This window comes from Muntiacus reevesi, chromosome 7 (genome assembly GCF_963930625.1).
Source record: "Muntiacus reevesi chromosome 7, mMunRee1.1, whole genome shotgun sequence".
NCBI classification, from domain to species: domain Eukaryota; kingdom Metazoa; phylum Chordata; class Mammalia; order Artiodactyla; family Cervidae; genus Muntiacus; species Muntiacus reevesi.
The window spans coordinates 98,821,126-98,838,132 of NC_089255.1; the positions used below are offsets into that span (position 1 = coordinate 98,821,126).

The 17,007-nt window shown below is 38.2% G+C and overlaps 1 protein-coding gene across 1 annotated transcript in view; it reads left to right on the top strand.

Moving 5' to 3' along the window:
* The first annotated feature begins 3,697 nt into the window (after positions 1-3,697).
* The window catches only part of TERB2 (telomere repeat binding bouquet formation protein 2), a 38,299-nt gene continuing 24,989 nt past the window's right edge, over positions 3,698-17,007 (top strand). Inside the window, exons 1-5 of the mRNA XM_065940180.1 lie at positions 3,698-3,761; positions 3,876-3,957; positions 4,719-4,858; positions 6,844-6,905; positions 9,105-9,190. Coding sequence (XP_065796252.1) covers positions 3,698-3,761; positions 3,876-3,957; positions 4,719-4,858; positions 6,844-6,905; positions 9,105-9,190 — 434 coding nt within the window. The remainder of the gene's footprint in view (positions 3,762-3,875; positions 3,958-4,718; positions 4,859-6,843; positions 6,906-9,104; positions 9,191-17,007) is intronic.

Here is a 17,007-nt window from a genome sequence, read left to right on the forward strand (position 1 = left end):
CCACAGGTGTATACATATTTTCCACTATCTGTAGGAATCAACCTTTAATACTTTTTCAGATATGCTACTTCAGCTTTACAGTATTTGTCTTAACACAGATGACACAAATTTTCCCACAGTTTTCCCAGATAATTGGTTATTCTATATTGAGTAATTTGAACCCAGTTACTGAGAACTCAGGTTACAATTAAAAAGTAGGAATTTTCTAAGGAGTATGAGTTATAAAACACCAATATAGGATTGCCCTGCTAGAAACAGACTCTGAATGTATGCGTGCTAAATCATTTCAGTTGTGTCCAACTCTTTTGTGACCCCCATGGACTATAACCTGCCAGGCTGCTCTGTCCAAGGGATTACCCAGGCAAGAATACTGGAGTGGTTGCCATTTCCTCCTCCATGGGCTCTTCCTGACCCAAGGATCAAACCAGTGTATCTTATGTCTCCTGCATTGGCAGGTGGGTTTTACCACTGGTGCCACCTGGGAAGTCCAGACTCAGAATAGCTTTCACTAGGAAGCATGACTGGGGCTAGCTTATATACTGTTTTCTCTCATGCCACAGGAGATGAGGCTGATAATATCCAAAAAATGAAGTAGAGGATAAAGAGGCTCCAGTCAGTGTGTTGGGATTCACTGAGGTGAGAACCTCAAAAGGAAAATGCCTTGTAAAATACATTCTGAAGAGTGTATCTAATGCAATGTACAGTTTGGAGAATAGTACAAAAAATTCCACTCATTAATTCACTATCTAGCTTTGGAAATACAACAGTACTGAAAACCTTTGAAGGCCCCTGTGTTTCTCTCCCAGCCCTGAATTAATCACTATTCTACGTTTAGTGTCTGGTTTTTTCTGTTTGTAAATAATTCATAAATACATTTTTCCAACAAACGTATTGTTTAGTTTTCCCATTCTACATGTATGTTTAGTTTCCCCATGTATGTATTCCTAGAAAGTATAGTTTCATTATGTCTGTTCTTTGAACTTTAAATAAATGGAATCATGCTGCATGTCTTCCTTAGCTTTTTTAAATTCAAACTTTTGTTGTATTCCAGTGTATGAAAATTAAACAATTTAAATATCCAAACTACTGTTAATAAGTAAGTAGTTGTTTTTAGTTGATTTATTTTTAAAATTATCTCTGTTGCTATCCTTATTAGCAACAATGCTGCCATATACATTATTGGATATGTGTACCAGTAAATGGGAGCAAGAATTTGTCTAGGTTTATACCTAATAACCCGGGAGACCTGGGTTTGATTCCTGGGTCAGGATGATCCCCTGGAGAAGGAAATGGCAACCCACTCCAGTACCCTTGCCTGGAAAATCCCATGAACGGAGGAGACTGGTAGGCTACAGTCCATGGGGTCGCAAAGAGTTGGACACGACTGAGCGACTTCACTTCACTTCACTTCATACCTAATAAGCAGCGGCACATAGGGCATGCACATCTTCAAGTAAGTAACGCTCAATAGTTGGTCAAATTGACTGTGCCAATTTACACTGCCACTATCAGTAGGAGTCCCCATTAATCTAGGGCTTCCCTTGTGGCTCAGCTGGTAAAGAATCCACTTGTAATGCGGGAGACCTGGGTTCCATCACTTGGTTGGGAAGATCCCCTGGAGAAGGGAAAGGCTACCCACTCCAGTATTCTGGCCTGGGGAACTCTGGGTCGAAAAGAGTTGGACATGACTGAGCAACTTTCACTTTCACTTGTCATTTTTATTAGTAGGAGGGTACATATGTAAGGTGGATACATAATGGTATCTTATGGTTTTAGCTTGCATTTCCCTAATTACCACTGTGGTTGAGCATCTTTTGAAAAGTTTATTATCCATTTAAGTTTCTTATTCTGTGAAATGCCTATACAAATGTTTGCCCAATTTTTGCATAAGATTGTCTCTCATTGATTCATAAGATTTCTTATATGTTGTGGATACCAATCCTGTTGGTTGTCTGCACTGCAAATACTTTCTCTGACAGCTTAATACTTTTGTGTCATTAAAAAAAAAATCTTCTCACAGGTCAGAGACAGTCTCCTGTGTTTTATTCTACATATTTTAAAGTTTTGCCTTTTATATTTAAGTGCTTAATTAGTCAACCAGCTAGAAAGTAACAAGTATACATGTGCACGCATCTGACAACACAATTTCAACATATAAAGCAAAAATTAACAATATATTAATAAATCTGCAAATAACTTGGGAGGTTTTAACATGACTCTCTCAGTAATTGATAGAAGAATCAGACAGTATGATTAACAAATTTGACTCAATGAACATAGGTTAGATAGAACACTGTACCCAACATCTGAGAACATCCAACAGCTGCAGGACATTCTTTGTAAACACACACAGGACGATGACCATATATGTCAGTCAGAAGGAAAGTTTCAACAAATTTAAAAGGATTATAATCACACCAGTTATATTCTTTGATCTTAATTCATTTAAACTAGGTATCAATAACAAGATAACTAAACAGTCACATGAACTTGGAAATTTTTAGCATTTTAAATAACCCATGGATCAAAAAAATCCTATTGAAAATCTGAAAATATTTTTAATTGAATGATAATAAAAAACGACATCTGAAAAACTGGCACACAGTTTAAAGTAAATCGATAATCTTATATATGCATACTAGCAAAACAAAGTGTGAAAAAAACTCATCTCTTTCAAGAAATTAGAAAAAGAATAGCAATTTAAAGCCAAGGAAAAAAAAAATAAAGCCAAGAAAAGTAGAAGGAAATTATAAGGGCAGGAATTAACAATATACAAATGGAACATATGAAAGTATCAAAGATGTCACAAGTTTGTTCTTTGAAAAGGTTAATAAGAACTACAAACTTCTGGTAAGACTAAGAAATGAAAGGAAGGCACAAGTGACTAGTATCACAAATGAAAATGGAACCACTGCTACAGAGCCTGACATTACAAAACATCATATAAGTTTTTATTGCATGCTGAGTCACTCAGTCGTGTGTGACTCTCTGTGGTCCTATGAACTGTAATCTGCCTGGCTCCTTTGTTCATTGGATTTCCCAGGCAGTGCTCAACTTTATACCAATATTTTTTAAATTTTAGAATAAAATGACCCCATCCAGGAACAGTGTAGCTTATCAAAACTGATGTGGGGGAACTCTGAAGAAAAACATAACGAACACTGATGATACATTAGTATATTAAACAAGCTTTTTAAAAAAAGGTTTTTGGGTTTTCGTTTTTTGCTTTTTTTAGGCCTGCAATGGCAGCTGTGGAATCCTAACCTCTGGACCACCAGGGAAGTCCCTTTTAAAATGTGCTAATGATATTTTTGTTTGTTTAAGAATTCTTCTCTTTTAGAGACTCCAATTGAAACATTTATTTAAAAGAGATAAGATGGGTTTTGTTTCAAAATAACGACACAGCATAAAACCTTTGTTAATACTCAGGGTTTAAAATTCACAAGTAGGATACCTTCCTCCTCTGCCAGTCAGGGAAAGCTTAGACGACTCTTTACAATTCCACTAGCAGCTCCGCACAGCAGGTAGAGACCAGAACCTTCTCCGTTGTGCCTCAGGCTTTTCCGAGGCATTACTCTGACAGCCAATCATGGAGCTTGGCTTCGAACCCGGGACCAATCAGTGACCTCACCTTCCGCCCCGCCCCCCGCCCCCCCGCCCCGCAAGTCCACGCGTGTGAGGAGCGTGAGGCAGCGCCATGTTTCAAGGGCAGCGGGGCTGGTTCTGTGGCAGCGTCAGCCACGACTTGAGGCAGTATTGGGGTAGGAGGTTGGGCAGAAGGGGTGGGCGAGGTGGTGAGGAGAGCACCGCTCCTCCCTCTGGTACCTTGGCCCCAGGGCATTTGCTGGGCTCACCCTGTGCTCTTGCCTCCACAGTGGCTGAAGGGGGGACTATCAGTGACCCGAGGGTCGCCGACTTCTTGTTCAGCTGCGATGCCTCACACCCAGACACGCTGAGGTACCTGAAGGTCACCTGGGGGTACCTTTTGGGTCATGAGGAACCAGGAGTTGTCGCTGGAAGTCGCCGTTGACTAATAAATATTGATAATAGGAAGAGACTGGAAAAGAGCAAATTTTCAGTGCTGTCTGGATGTGCGGGGAGGGGGAGGGGCAGGCGCGGGAATAGCTCACGGTCCCTTTTTACTGGGCCAAGGCCTGGCCTCCTACATGCTTCTCAAGTCTTTTCCCGACTTCACGTTGTGTTTTTCCAGCAGACTCTCCCACATCCGTGTGATGCCTTGTAGAACTCTCCTATTCAGTATATTTAAACCAAATCTGATTGCCTGTTATCTTAAACGTTGTGTTCTGAAAATGTTGGTAATTTTTTGAGTAATAACGCCTACTCACATTAATCTATTAATTAATCCAATTAATCCAAGGTCAAACACCATGTACCGTGCTCGGGTAAATGTTCTTTGTTCTTGCTCAGTACACACCGTAAATTGTCTCTTGCCCTGATATCACAGGAACTTTCTGAGAGGTTGCTCCGACTCCAATCTGTCCACCTGGGAGCCCTCTTAACATTGCAGTGGGATTATGTTTACAGAACAGAGGTCTGATCACGGTTCTGGCTCCCTCCGTTTCTCACCCCTTCACTCCCCACCCTCCAGTCTCCAGATCACCTACAGATAATTCTGTTTCCATTCATTTATTCGTTCTTTTGAAATGTTGAATACGTTTTTGTTTATTTCATAACCTAAATTATTTCCTTTCTCCTAGAATATATCAGAGTCTTGATTACATAGAAGATAATGCTACAGTTTTTCACGCCTGCTATCTCTCTGCTGTAGCCAATGCTGAAATAAAAAACTCGGTGGCTTTAGGTCATTTCATTCTTCCTCCTGCAAGCCTGCAAAAAGGTTAGCAAAGATCTTTCATCGCTGTTAAACCCCTAAATCCCGCTCTGTCATCCAACTTTACTGATATTTGTTATTCATCAGAACTTTTTGTTTTATGTCATTTAATATAAACAGAAAAGCATGTACTTTGGGTCATATTGCTTTGGGTGTGTATTCTTGATTTGTTTATCATTCAGTCTTACATTCACCGAGCTCCTGCTGTGTGCCACGTTTCAACGAAGGCGCTGGGGATTCAGTGGTGAATAAGACTGATGCAAATAGTGTCCTCACATTGTTCACTGGCGAGAATCCAGCACTTAACTAATTTTTGTGGCCTCCAGCAATTTCTCCCCAGTTGTTTTGAGGATAATATATTAAGTAATCTGACCTGTGAGTTTATAATAAATGCTCATAGCTAGTTTTGACTCTCACCGTTATTTTTTCTGTTTTTTTCCCCCACTGATATTTCAAGATTCATCGTGATAATAAATCCATGTATTTGTATTGCTTTTATATTATTTAAAGTACTTTTACACATTAATTACTTCAGCAACTGTATGAAGTAAAGAGCAAATGAATAGATTGCTTCTGAGATTGGTTCTTTCAGTTTTCCCTGGTAGGGACACACATTCTTAGCCTGTTCTGTCCTAATCCTACCTATATTTTATCAACTAGCATTAAATATCCCATTTTTGTAGATCTTGTTATTACCCAATTCTTGATGTGTTTCTTGATGTGTATGTGTCCATCCCTAGAAAGACAGACTGAAAATAGTACAAATTTAAAAAAATTAAAAAAAAAAAAAAACAAACTTGAAAAATATTTCTGTAGAAAAGCTTTGGGAACTTTGAGGATTGGCTTTCTTCCATAGTTGATGTCCTGGCAAAACCTAGTTATAACTTAAAAAATAAATTGTTCTAAGTGGTTATGCAAATAAATTAATGACTGGATAGGAGAACTGATTTACTTAAAATCAGTGAATACTTAACCTTCAGGGAGCTTATATTATGGAATGACTATCTGATCTAAGTTACCACTCCTATTACATCTTTGAGTTTAACAACGTATATTAGAATGTATTCGACTTAAAAAAAATCCGTTTTAAATGAAAACATGCTCCTTTTTAAAAATTAAAAGTATGCATTATTATTCACCTAGACTGGGATAGAAGCATGAAAGGCAAATGTAAGTAACATACTAATTTTAAGTTTCCTAATACCCACAAGTTAATAAAAAAATATGAAATTCATATTAAGAATATGTTTTATTTATCATAACTAGAATATTATTTCAATATATACCCAGTATAAAATTATTGATAAAGTTTTGCATTCTATTTTTTGCTACTGGATTTGAAATCCAGTGTTTATTTTAAACTTACAGCACATCTCAAGTTGGACTAGCTAAACATTTCACATATGTACCCACATTTATCTAGGTAGCTTAGGTTTAGAGGAATCTTGACAGTTTAAGTCTAGAGGAATGTTAACTTTTTGTCCTTGAGTGGTGGGCTACTGTGGAAACCTGAGATCATTGATTTAAGATGATGTCAGTCCTTTGACATGCTGAGCATTGTAGAATTCCTACACTATCGTGCCCAATAGACATGTTGCTCATCCTACCTTCGTTTAACAAACTAAACTATTGAATTATTTAAGCACTCACAAATTCAGGAATTTTATGCCTTTTATTTTGACTGGACAATTACCTTTATTAATGCTTGGCCTAAACACACTGACACCTTATGAAAATATCATAGCCGAAAAAGTTTAGAACAATGATTCACATAATGCATTGGAATCATCTGGAGTTTGTTAGAAATGCAAGTTCCCAGCCTCTCCTCAACAATCTGGTTCAATAGGAGTCCTCATTTTAAACAAGTGTCTTAGATACTTGTGATACAAGTGCAATAATGCAGACCTAGAAATTTGAAACCTAAACAAAATTCAGTGAATTCTACAGTTACTTTTTGAAAAATAATATTGGATTTATTTTTCTTACTATAGAAATAAGGAGAAAAATTGGTAGTTTTATTTGGGAACAAGACCAACATTTTCTGATAGAAAAGGTAAGAATAAATTAAAGTATACAATTTATACAGAATATACAGTTTCAAAAAAATTTGAAAGCCGTGTAATCTTTAAAATATGTACTAGTGATGTGTTAGTTCCAGTGACCCGGAGTAAGGAATCCAGAGGGCATTTTTTTTTTGAACATTATCTCATTTGGCATTGTTTTTACACTAGTAACATTAGTGAAATTGAGATTTTTGTATGAATAAAATAAAAAGCTTGAAAATTTTCCTCAGTAATATTAAGGGAATAATACGTACATAGTATTTACCAGTTCTTTGCTGCCAGTGTAGATACTATTTGATTAATTTCTTGTTGTACTATTTGTTAAATGTTATGAATGATATCTCAATAAATGTATGCAATACTGTAAGTTTTTTAGCTTTTGTCATCCTGCCTCACATTTGCCATGCTTTTTATTTACTTCAGAATCTTTATGCAAGGCAAAATTGGGATAAGAATTTATCCAAAAAGAATAATGATGGTGATGGATTATAATATTTTAAATAAAAAAAATCCATAATTCCACAGTGATACTCCAAAAGCATAAAGAAAAAAAGAACAGAGGAGCAAAAGGAAGAAAAAAGGCAGAAAGGAAAGAGGGAAGGAGGGAAGTAAAAGATGGGGTAGGGAAAATTTCCTTTCAGAATAAAAGGTAATAAATGTAGAAAGGATGATAGGGTAGAAAACTTGCATGTTACCACTCCCAGTAAAATAGTTGATTTGGGCAAAGGTCATAAATGGATGCTAAAATCATTATCTAAAATGATCATCTCACAGATTACTTATTAATTACAAAGGCAAACATTGCTTGTACGTTTACAATGGAGGGATCTGGCAGACACCAGCTTAACCAGCTGATCAAATTTAGCATCACCAATTTGAAACAACCTCTTGTTATGTTCAGCTCAATGTCATATAATAAAAAGGACACAGTATAGGGGATTCCCTGGAAGTCCAGTATGACACCGCACTCTTATTGCTGAGGGCCCAGGTTCAATCTTTGATTGGAGAAATAAGATCCCAGGAACTGCCAAAACAACATCAAGAAAACACAGTATTATCTTGTGTTCATGTTCAAAGTTCTGAATCTAATTATGAGCAAATACACTAATCCTTGACTTGTTAGAGTGTTCCAGGGACATAGATGGTGGTAGAATGGTTATTATTTGATAATAATTATTGAGTATACTAAAAGGCCCTTGAAGATCATTAATTACTCTGTTTTAGAAATGAGAAGACAGGTAAGAAGGTAAGACCTCTGACTTAGTTCACATAGCCAGATATTAGCAAAGTGGAACCAAATTTTCTCAGCTCCAGTCCAATCCAGTGTTTTTTCTAATGTATTAGTAGCATATGCCTGTATTGACTGTTGACTCTAGAAATTGTATGATTATATGATAAAGGATTTTGTTCTTTCAAATATTGATTGATATTGAGTATTAACTAGTTGAAATAATACAACCATGGAATTTTAAGTAGAAGTTACCTCTTTTAATGGCAACAGCAAGGGTAAATCTGGAAAGTAATTTGGGAAACATTATTATTGTTTAGAGTGGGCTTGCAACCTATATATAGAAATTTCCTAATGGAATATTATGTAAATATATTATGTGATAGATACCAGAATCTGAGTCCTGTCAACTTTAACATAATCTTTTGGAAAAGCTTTATATGTGTTTAGTTCTTTTGTAACTCTGTAGCTAAATGTTTCACTTTAATTTTAAAGGGGAAACAGTTTGTTCAGCTTACTTCATATTTTTGATTTGTAGCTTGCAGGATGCCTAGGAGTTTTCATGTCAAGGATTTTAAGAAAGTTTAGATCAATAACACTTTTCTTGGCTGCTGCTTCTTTTTTTTTTTAAACCAAAGCATTGTATGACCACATTAGGGAAAATTTCAAAAATCAATAAGAGAATAAAATCAGTCAGTTTTACTATCTATTACGAGCATAGCTTATATTTTAAAAACCCAGGTCTCCTTTCTGTATGTATCTTTAAAAATAGATAATTCTGTGTGTGTGTGTATATACAAAATTTTGTGAGTTTTTCCTATGAAACGGAATGGATCTGAGTCTGTAGATACTTTTGTGACTGTTGCTATATATATTGCCAATTTACTTTTTAAAAAAATGTATTGATTGCATGATTGATATGGCTGACTTTTTAAAATGTGATTTCTTTTGCTGTCCACAGCATGATGAAGTAACATCAAATGAACTAAAGGCCTTTAGGGAAAGCAGTGTCCTAGCAGCAGATCACAAGAAAGAATTATCCAAAAGGTACTGAATTTGTATACTTCACTGATTTGTATACTTCATTCAATATAGACACCTTTGAACACTGTGTCTTAATCTCATTTAATCTTCAGTCTTCTTATGACATTGGTATCATTATCACCATTGCCATTTTACAGAAAAAGAGATCAAGTATAGGTCAGGTTAGTTCAGTTCAGTCGCTCAGTCGTGTCCAATTCTTTGTGACCCCATGGACTGCAGCACGCCAGGCTTCCCTGTCTATCACCAGCTCCCAGAGTTTACTCAAACTCGTGTCCTTAGAATTGGTGATGCCATCCAACCATCTCATTCTCTGTCGTCCCTTTCTCCTCCTGCCTTCAAGCTTTCCAAGAATCAGGGTTCTTTTCTAGTGAGTCAGTTCTTCGCATCAGGTGGCCAAAGTATTGGAGTTTCAGCGTCAGCATCAGTCCTTCCAATGAATATGTGGGACTGATTTCCTTTAGGATTGACTGGTTGGATCTTCCTGCAGTCTAAAGGACTCTTGAGAGTCTTCTGCAGTACCACAGTTCAAAAGCATAAATTCTTCGGCGCTCAGCTTTCTTTATAGTCCAGCTCTCACATCCATACATGTCTACTGGAAAACGATAGCTTCGACTAGACGAACCTTTGTCGGCAAAGTAATGTCTCTGCTTTTTAATATGCTGCCTGGGTTGGTCATAGCTTTTCTTCCAAGGAGTAAGTGTCTTTTAATTTCATGGCTGAAGTCGCCATCTGCAGTGATTTTGGAGCCCCTCAAAATAAAGTCTGTCACTGTTTCCATTGTTTCCCCATCTGTTTGCCATGAAGTGATGGGACCAGATGTAATGATCTAAGTTTTCTGAATGTTGAGTTTTAAGCCAACATTTTCACTCTCCTCTTTCACTTTCATCAAGAGACTCTTTAGTTCTTTACTTTTCTGCCATAAGGGTGGTGTCGTCTGCATATCTGAGGTTATTGATGTTTCTCCCAGCAGTCTTGATTCCAGCTTGTGTTTCATCCAGTCCGGCATTTCTCATGATGCATATAAGTTAAATAAACAGAGTGAAAATATTCAGCCTTAACGTACTTAATGAACTAGTCTGTTGTTTCATATCCGGTTCTAGCTGTTGCTTCTTGACCTGCAGATAACATTTTTCAGGAGGCAGGTCAGGTGGTCTGGTATTCCCATCTCTTGAAGAATTTTCCAGTTCGTTGTGATCTACACAGTCAAAGGCTTTGGTGTAGTCAATGAAGCAGAAGTAGATGTTTTTCTGGAACTCTCTTGCTTTTTTGATGATCCAGCGGATGTTGGCAATTTGATCTCTGGTTCCTCTGCCTTTTCTAAATCTAGCTTGAACATCTGGAAGTTCATGGTTCATGTACTATTGAAGCCTGACTTGGAGAATTTTGAGCGTTACTTTGCTAGCATGTGAGATGAGAGCAGTTGTGGGATAGTTTGAATATTCTTTGGCATTGCCTTTCTTTGTGATTGGAATGAAAACGGACCTTTTCCAGTCCTATAGCCATTGCTGATTTTTCCAGATTTGCTGGCATATTGAGCACTGATAGCTCAGTTGGTAAAGAATCTGCCTGCAATGCAGGAGACCCCAGTTCAATTCCTGGGTCTGGAAGGTCCTCTTGAGAAGGGAAAGGCTACCCATTCCAGTGTGGTTGGGCTTCCCTTGTAGCTCAGCTGGTAAAGAATCTGCCTGCTGCAATGTGGGAGACCTGGGTTTGATCCCTGGTTGGGAAGATCCCCTGGAGAAGGGAAAGGCTACCCACTCCAGTATTCTGATCTGGAGAATTCCAGGGACAGTCCATGGAGTCTCAAAGAGTCAGACATGACTGAGTGACTTTCACTCACTCACTCACTGAGTGCAGCACTTTCACAGCATCATCTTTTAGGATTTGAAATAGCTCAACTGGAATTCCAACACCTCCACTAGCTTTGCTTGTAGTGATGCTTCGCTAAGGTTCACTTGACTTCGCATTACAGGATGTCTGGCTCTAGGTGAGTGATCACACCATCATGGTTATCTGGGTCATTAAGATCTTTTTTATATACTTCTTATGTGTATTGGTACCACCTCTTCTTGATATCTTCTGCTTCTGTTAGGTCCATACCATTTCTGTCCTATATTGTGCCCTTCTTTGCATGAAATGTTGCCTTGGGATCTCTAATTTTCTTGAAGAAATCTGTCTTTCCCATTCTATTGTTTTCCTCTAGTTCTTATCATTGATCACTAAGGAAGGCTTTCTTATCTCTCCTTGCTATTCTTTGGAACTCTGCATTCAAATGGGCATATCTTTCCTTTTCTCCTTTGCCTTTAACTTCCTCAGACAACCATTTTGCCTTTTTGCATTTCTTTTTCTTGGGGATGGTCTTAATTGCTGCCTCCTGTACAGTGTCATAAACCTCTGTTCATCGTTCTTCAGGCACTGTATCAGATCTAGTCCCTTGAATCTGTTTGTCACTCCCACTGTATAAGATTTAGGTCATACTTGAATGGTCTAGTGATTTTCCCTGCTTTCTTCCATTTAGATTTGAATTTTGCAATAAGGAGTTCATGATCTGAGTCACATTCAGCTCCTGGTCTTGTTTTTGCTGACTGTATAGAGCTTCTCCATCTTCAGCTGCAAAGAATGTAATCAGTCTGATTTTGTTGTTGACCATCTGGTGATGTCCATGTGTAGAGTCTTCTCTTGTGTTGTTGGAAGAGGGTGTTTGCTATGACAAGTATGTTGTCTTGGCACAACTCTTTTAGCCTTTGCCCTTCTTCATTTTGTACTCCAAGACCAAACTTGCCTGTTACTCTAGGTATCTCTTGATTTTCTACTTCTGCATTCCTGTAATGAAAAGGACATCTTTTTTGGGTGTTCATTCTAGAAGGTCTTGTAGGTCTTCATAGAACTGTTCAACTTCAGCTTCTTCAGCATTAGTGATTGGGGCTTAGACTTGGATTACTGTGATATTGAATGGTTTGCCTTGGAAACGAACAGAGATCATTCTGTCGTTTTTGAGATTGCATCCAAGTACTGCATTTTGGACTCTTTTATTGACTGTGATGGCTACTCCATATCTTCTAAGGGATTCTTGTCCACAGTAGTAGATATAATGGTCATCTGAGTTGAATTCACCCATTCCAGTCCATTTTAGTTCACTGATTCCTAAAACGTCAATTTTCACTCTTGCCATCTCCTATTTGACCACTTCCAGTTTACCTTGATTCATGGACCTAACATTCCAGGTTTCTATGCAATGTTGTTCTTTACAGCATCGGACTTTGCTTCCATCACTAGTTGCTTCACAACTGCGTGTTGTTTTTGCTTTGGCTCTGTCTCTTCATTCTTTCTGGAGTTATTTCTCCACTGTTCTCCAGTAGCATATTGGGCACCTACCGACCTGGGGAGTTCATCTTTCAGTGTCCTATCTTTTTGCCTTTTCATACTGTCCCTGGGCTTCATGAGGCAAGAGTACTGAAGTGGTTTGCCATTCCCTACTCCATTGTACCACATTTTGTCAGAACTCTCCACCGTGACCCATTCCTATATGGTGGCCCTACACGGCATGACTCATAGTTTCATTGAGTTAGACAGGGCTTTGGTCCATGTGATCAGTTTGATTAGTTTTCTGTGATTGTGGATTTCATTCTGTCTGCCCTCTGATGGATAAGGATAAGGGGCTTATGGAAGCTTCCTGATGGGAGAGACTGACTGAGGGGGAAACTGGGTCCTGTTTTGATGGGCACCTCTTGGAGGGGGTCACAATTAACCCCACCACAGAGTGGCCATAACTTACACAGGACTGGGAAACAGACTCTTAGAGGGTACAAACAAAACCTTGAGCACACCAGGACCCAGGAGAAAGGAGCAGTGATCCCACAAGGGACTGACCCAGACTTGCCTGTGAGTGTCACGGCATCTCCGGTGGAGGTGTGGGTTAGTGGTGGCCTGCAGCAGGGTCAGGGGCACTGAGTGCGGCAGTGTGTGCACAACCCCTCTGAAGGAGGTTGCCGTTATCCTCATCACCTCCACCGTAGACTGGCCTCAGGTCAAACAACAGGGAGGGAACACAAGGGTAGGTAGATGAAGTAATTTCCCCAAAGTCATACAAACTTTTATTAAGTGGGGAGCAGCAGGATTTTAACTGGGTCAGTCTAATTCCAGAACCCATGCATTTAGCAATATTATGCTAGACTATCCTTACAGAGAAGAAATGGGATTTTTTTTTTAATTACTGTGATGTTATTTTTAAAATACATAATAATAAGGAAATAAACTATTAGTAATTTTATTAGGATTGGAGGATTAGAAAGAGGATTCCCCTCTTTCTTTTCCAAATTGTTTATAATGTGGCTACTTTGGCTTAAGAAATTAAAGTTATATTTTAAAAGACAAACATACATGGACTTGGTGTTGTGTTAGAGCTAATTCGTGAGAGGCTCCCTTGTTCCAGGCTTATTCACTGTCTAGTCCCAATACTATATTTTCCACTTCAGTGGCTTCCACATGTTCACAGGGAGCATTAACTATTGGAAGTATGGGATTTAGCTGCTGAAATAAAATGACCTTTCTTCAATATAAAAATTAATGAGTTTAATTTATATAGTGTAGTTATTTACCTTCAAATTTTTTTCCCATAATTTTTTCTTGTTCCTTTTGTACCTCCTATATGGTTTTCCTTAACTTGATATGCATTGTTACCTGCCTTAGCACAAAGTTGTGTATTTAATTTTAGTGAACTATTGCTTCATGGTCCTGTGACTTATAGATAATCCACCACTTAAGTTTGAATATCCATATTCTAGGTCTTTGTATTAAAAAGCAGAGACATTACTTTGCTAACAGAGGTCTATCTAGTCAAGGCTATGGTTTTTCTAGTAGTCCTGTATGGATGTGAGAGTTGGACAGTAAAGAAAACTGAGCGCCGAAGAATTGATGCTTTTGAACGGTGGTGTTGGAGAAGACTCTTGAGAGTCCCTTGGACTGCAAGGAGATCCAACCAGTCCATCCTCAAGGAGATCAGTCCTGGGTGTTCATTGGAGAGACTGATGTTGAAGCTGAAACTCCAATACTTTGGCCACCTGATGCGAAGAGCTGACTCATTTGAAAAGACCCTGATGCTGGGAAAGGTTGAGGGCAGGAGGAGAAGGGGATGACAGAGGATGAGATGGTTGGATGGCATCACCGACTTGATGGACGTGGGTTTGGGTAGACTCTAGGAGTTGGTGATGGACAGGGAGGCCTGGTGTGCTGAGGTTCATGGGGTTGCAAAGAGTCGCACACAACTGAGTGACTGAACTGAACTGAATCTCTATTCATAGAACTCCTTTGAACTTGTTATGCTTTTTGAGATAAGAAACTGGTAAGGTTAGGAAGAAAAATGAAACTGAAAAGGTGAGACCATGAAGATATTAAGGAATTAGTAAAGGAGAGATTAGTTATCCTAAGTGACCTTGTAAGAGAGAATGGGAAATAGAAATTTTTCTTTATTTTTTTTTCAGTTTTATTTATTTATTTATTTTCTTTACAATATTGTATTGGTTTTGCCATACATTGACATGAATGTGCCATGGGTGTACATGTGTTCCCCATCCTGAAGCCCCCTCCCACCTTCCTCCCCATCCCATCCCTCTGGTTCATCCCAGTGCACCAGCCCCGAGCACCCTGTATCATGCATCGAACCTGGACTGGTGATTCGTTTCAAATATGATAATTTACGTGTTTCAGTGCCATTCTTCCATATCATCCTGCCCTCCTCCTCTCCCACAGAATCCAAAAGACTGTTCTATACATCTGTGTCTCTTTTGCTGTCTTGCATACAGGGTTATCGTTACCATGTTTCTAAATTCCGATATATGCGTTAGTATACTGTATTGGTGTCTTTCTTTCTGCCTTACTTCATTCTGTATAATAGGATTCAGTTTCATCCACCTCATTAGATCTGATTCAAATGTATTCTTTTTAATGGTTGAGTAATATTCCATTGTGTATATGTACCACAGCTTTCTTATCCATTCGTCTGCTGCTGGACATCTAGGTTGTTTCCATGTCCTGGCTATTATAAACAGTGCTGTGATGAACATTGGGGTACACATGTCTCTTTCAGATCTGGTTTCCTTGGTGTATATGCCCAGCAATGGGATTGCTTGGTCATATGGCAGTTCTGTTTCCAGTTTTTTAAGGAATCTTCACACTGTTCTCCATAGTGGCTGTACTAGTTTGCATTCCCACCAACGTGTAGGAGGGTTCCCTTTTCTCCACACCCTCTCCAGCATTCATTGCTTGTAGACTCCTGGATAGCAGCCATTCTGTCTGGTGTAAAATGGTACCTCATTGTGGTTTTGATTTGCATTTCTCTGATAATGAGTGATGTTGAGCATCTTTTCATGTGTTTGTTAGCCATCTGTATGTCTTCTTTGGAGAAATGTCTGTGTAGTTCTTTGGCCCACTTTTTGATTGGGTCGTTTATTTTTCTGGAATTGAGCTGCAGGAGTTGCTTGTATATTTTGGAGATTAATTCTTTGTCTGTTGCTTCATTTGCTATTATTTTCTCCTGTTCTGAAGGCTGTCTTTTCACCTTGCTTATAGTTTCCTTTGTTGAGCAGAAGCTTTTAATTATTTTTTTCAGAAGCTTTTAATTTTAATTAGGATCCATTTGTTTATTTTTGCTTTTATTTCAATTACTCTGGGAGATGGGTCATAGAGGATCCTGCTGTGGTTTATGTTGGAGAGTGTTTTGCCTATTTTCTCCTCTAGGAGTTTTATAGTTTCTGGTCTTACATTTAGATCTTTAATCCATTTTGAGTTTATTTTTGTGTATGGTGTTAGAAAGTGTTCTATTTTCATTCTTTTACAGGTGGTTGACCAGTTTTCCCAGTACCACTTGTTAAAGAGATTGTCTTTTCCCCAATTGTATACTCTTGCCTCCTTTGTTGAAGATACGGTGTCCATAGGTGCATGGATTTATCTCTGGGCTCTCTATTTTGTTCCATTGATCTATATTTCTGTCTTTGTTCCAGTACCATACTGTCTTGATGACTGTGGTTTTGTAGTAGAGACTGAAGTCAGGCAGGTTGATTCCTCCAATTCCATTCTTCTTTCTCAAGATTGCTTTGGCTATTCAAGGTTTTTTGTATTTCCATAGAAATTGTGAAATTATTTGTTCTAGTTCTCTGAAGAATTCCATTGGTAGCTTGATAGGGATTGCATTGAATCTATAGATTGCTTTGGGGTAGTATACTCATTTTCACTATATTGATTCTTCTGATCCATGAACACGGTATATTTCTCCATCTATTTGAGTCCTCTTTGATTTCTTTCACCAGTGTTTTATAGTTTCATATATATAGGTCTTTTGTTTCTTTAGGTAGATATATTCCTAAGTATTTTTTTCTTTTCATTGCAATGGTGAATGGAATTGTTTACTTAATTTCTCTTTCTGTTTTCTCATTGTTAGTGTATAGGAATGCAAGGGGTTTCTGTGTGTTGATTTTACATCCTGCAACTTTACTATATTCATTGATTAGCTTTAGTAATTTTCTGGTGGAGTCTTTAGTGTTTTCTATGCAGAGGATCATGTCATCTGCAAACAGTGAGAGTTTTACTGCTTCTTTTCCAATCTGCATTCCTTTTATTTCTTTTTCTGCTCTGATTGCTGTGGCCAAAACTTCCAAAACTATGTTGAATAGTAGTGGTGAGGGTGGGCACCCTTGTCTTGTTCCTGACTTTAGGGGAAATGCTTTCAATTTTTCACCATTGAGGATGTTTGCTGTGGGTTTGTCATATATAGCTTTTATTATGTTGAGGTATGTTCCTTCTATTCCTGCTTTCTGGAGGGTTTT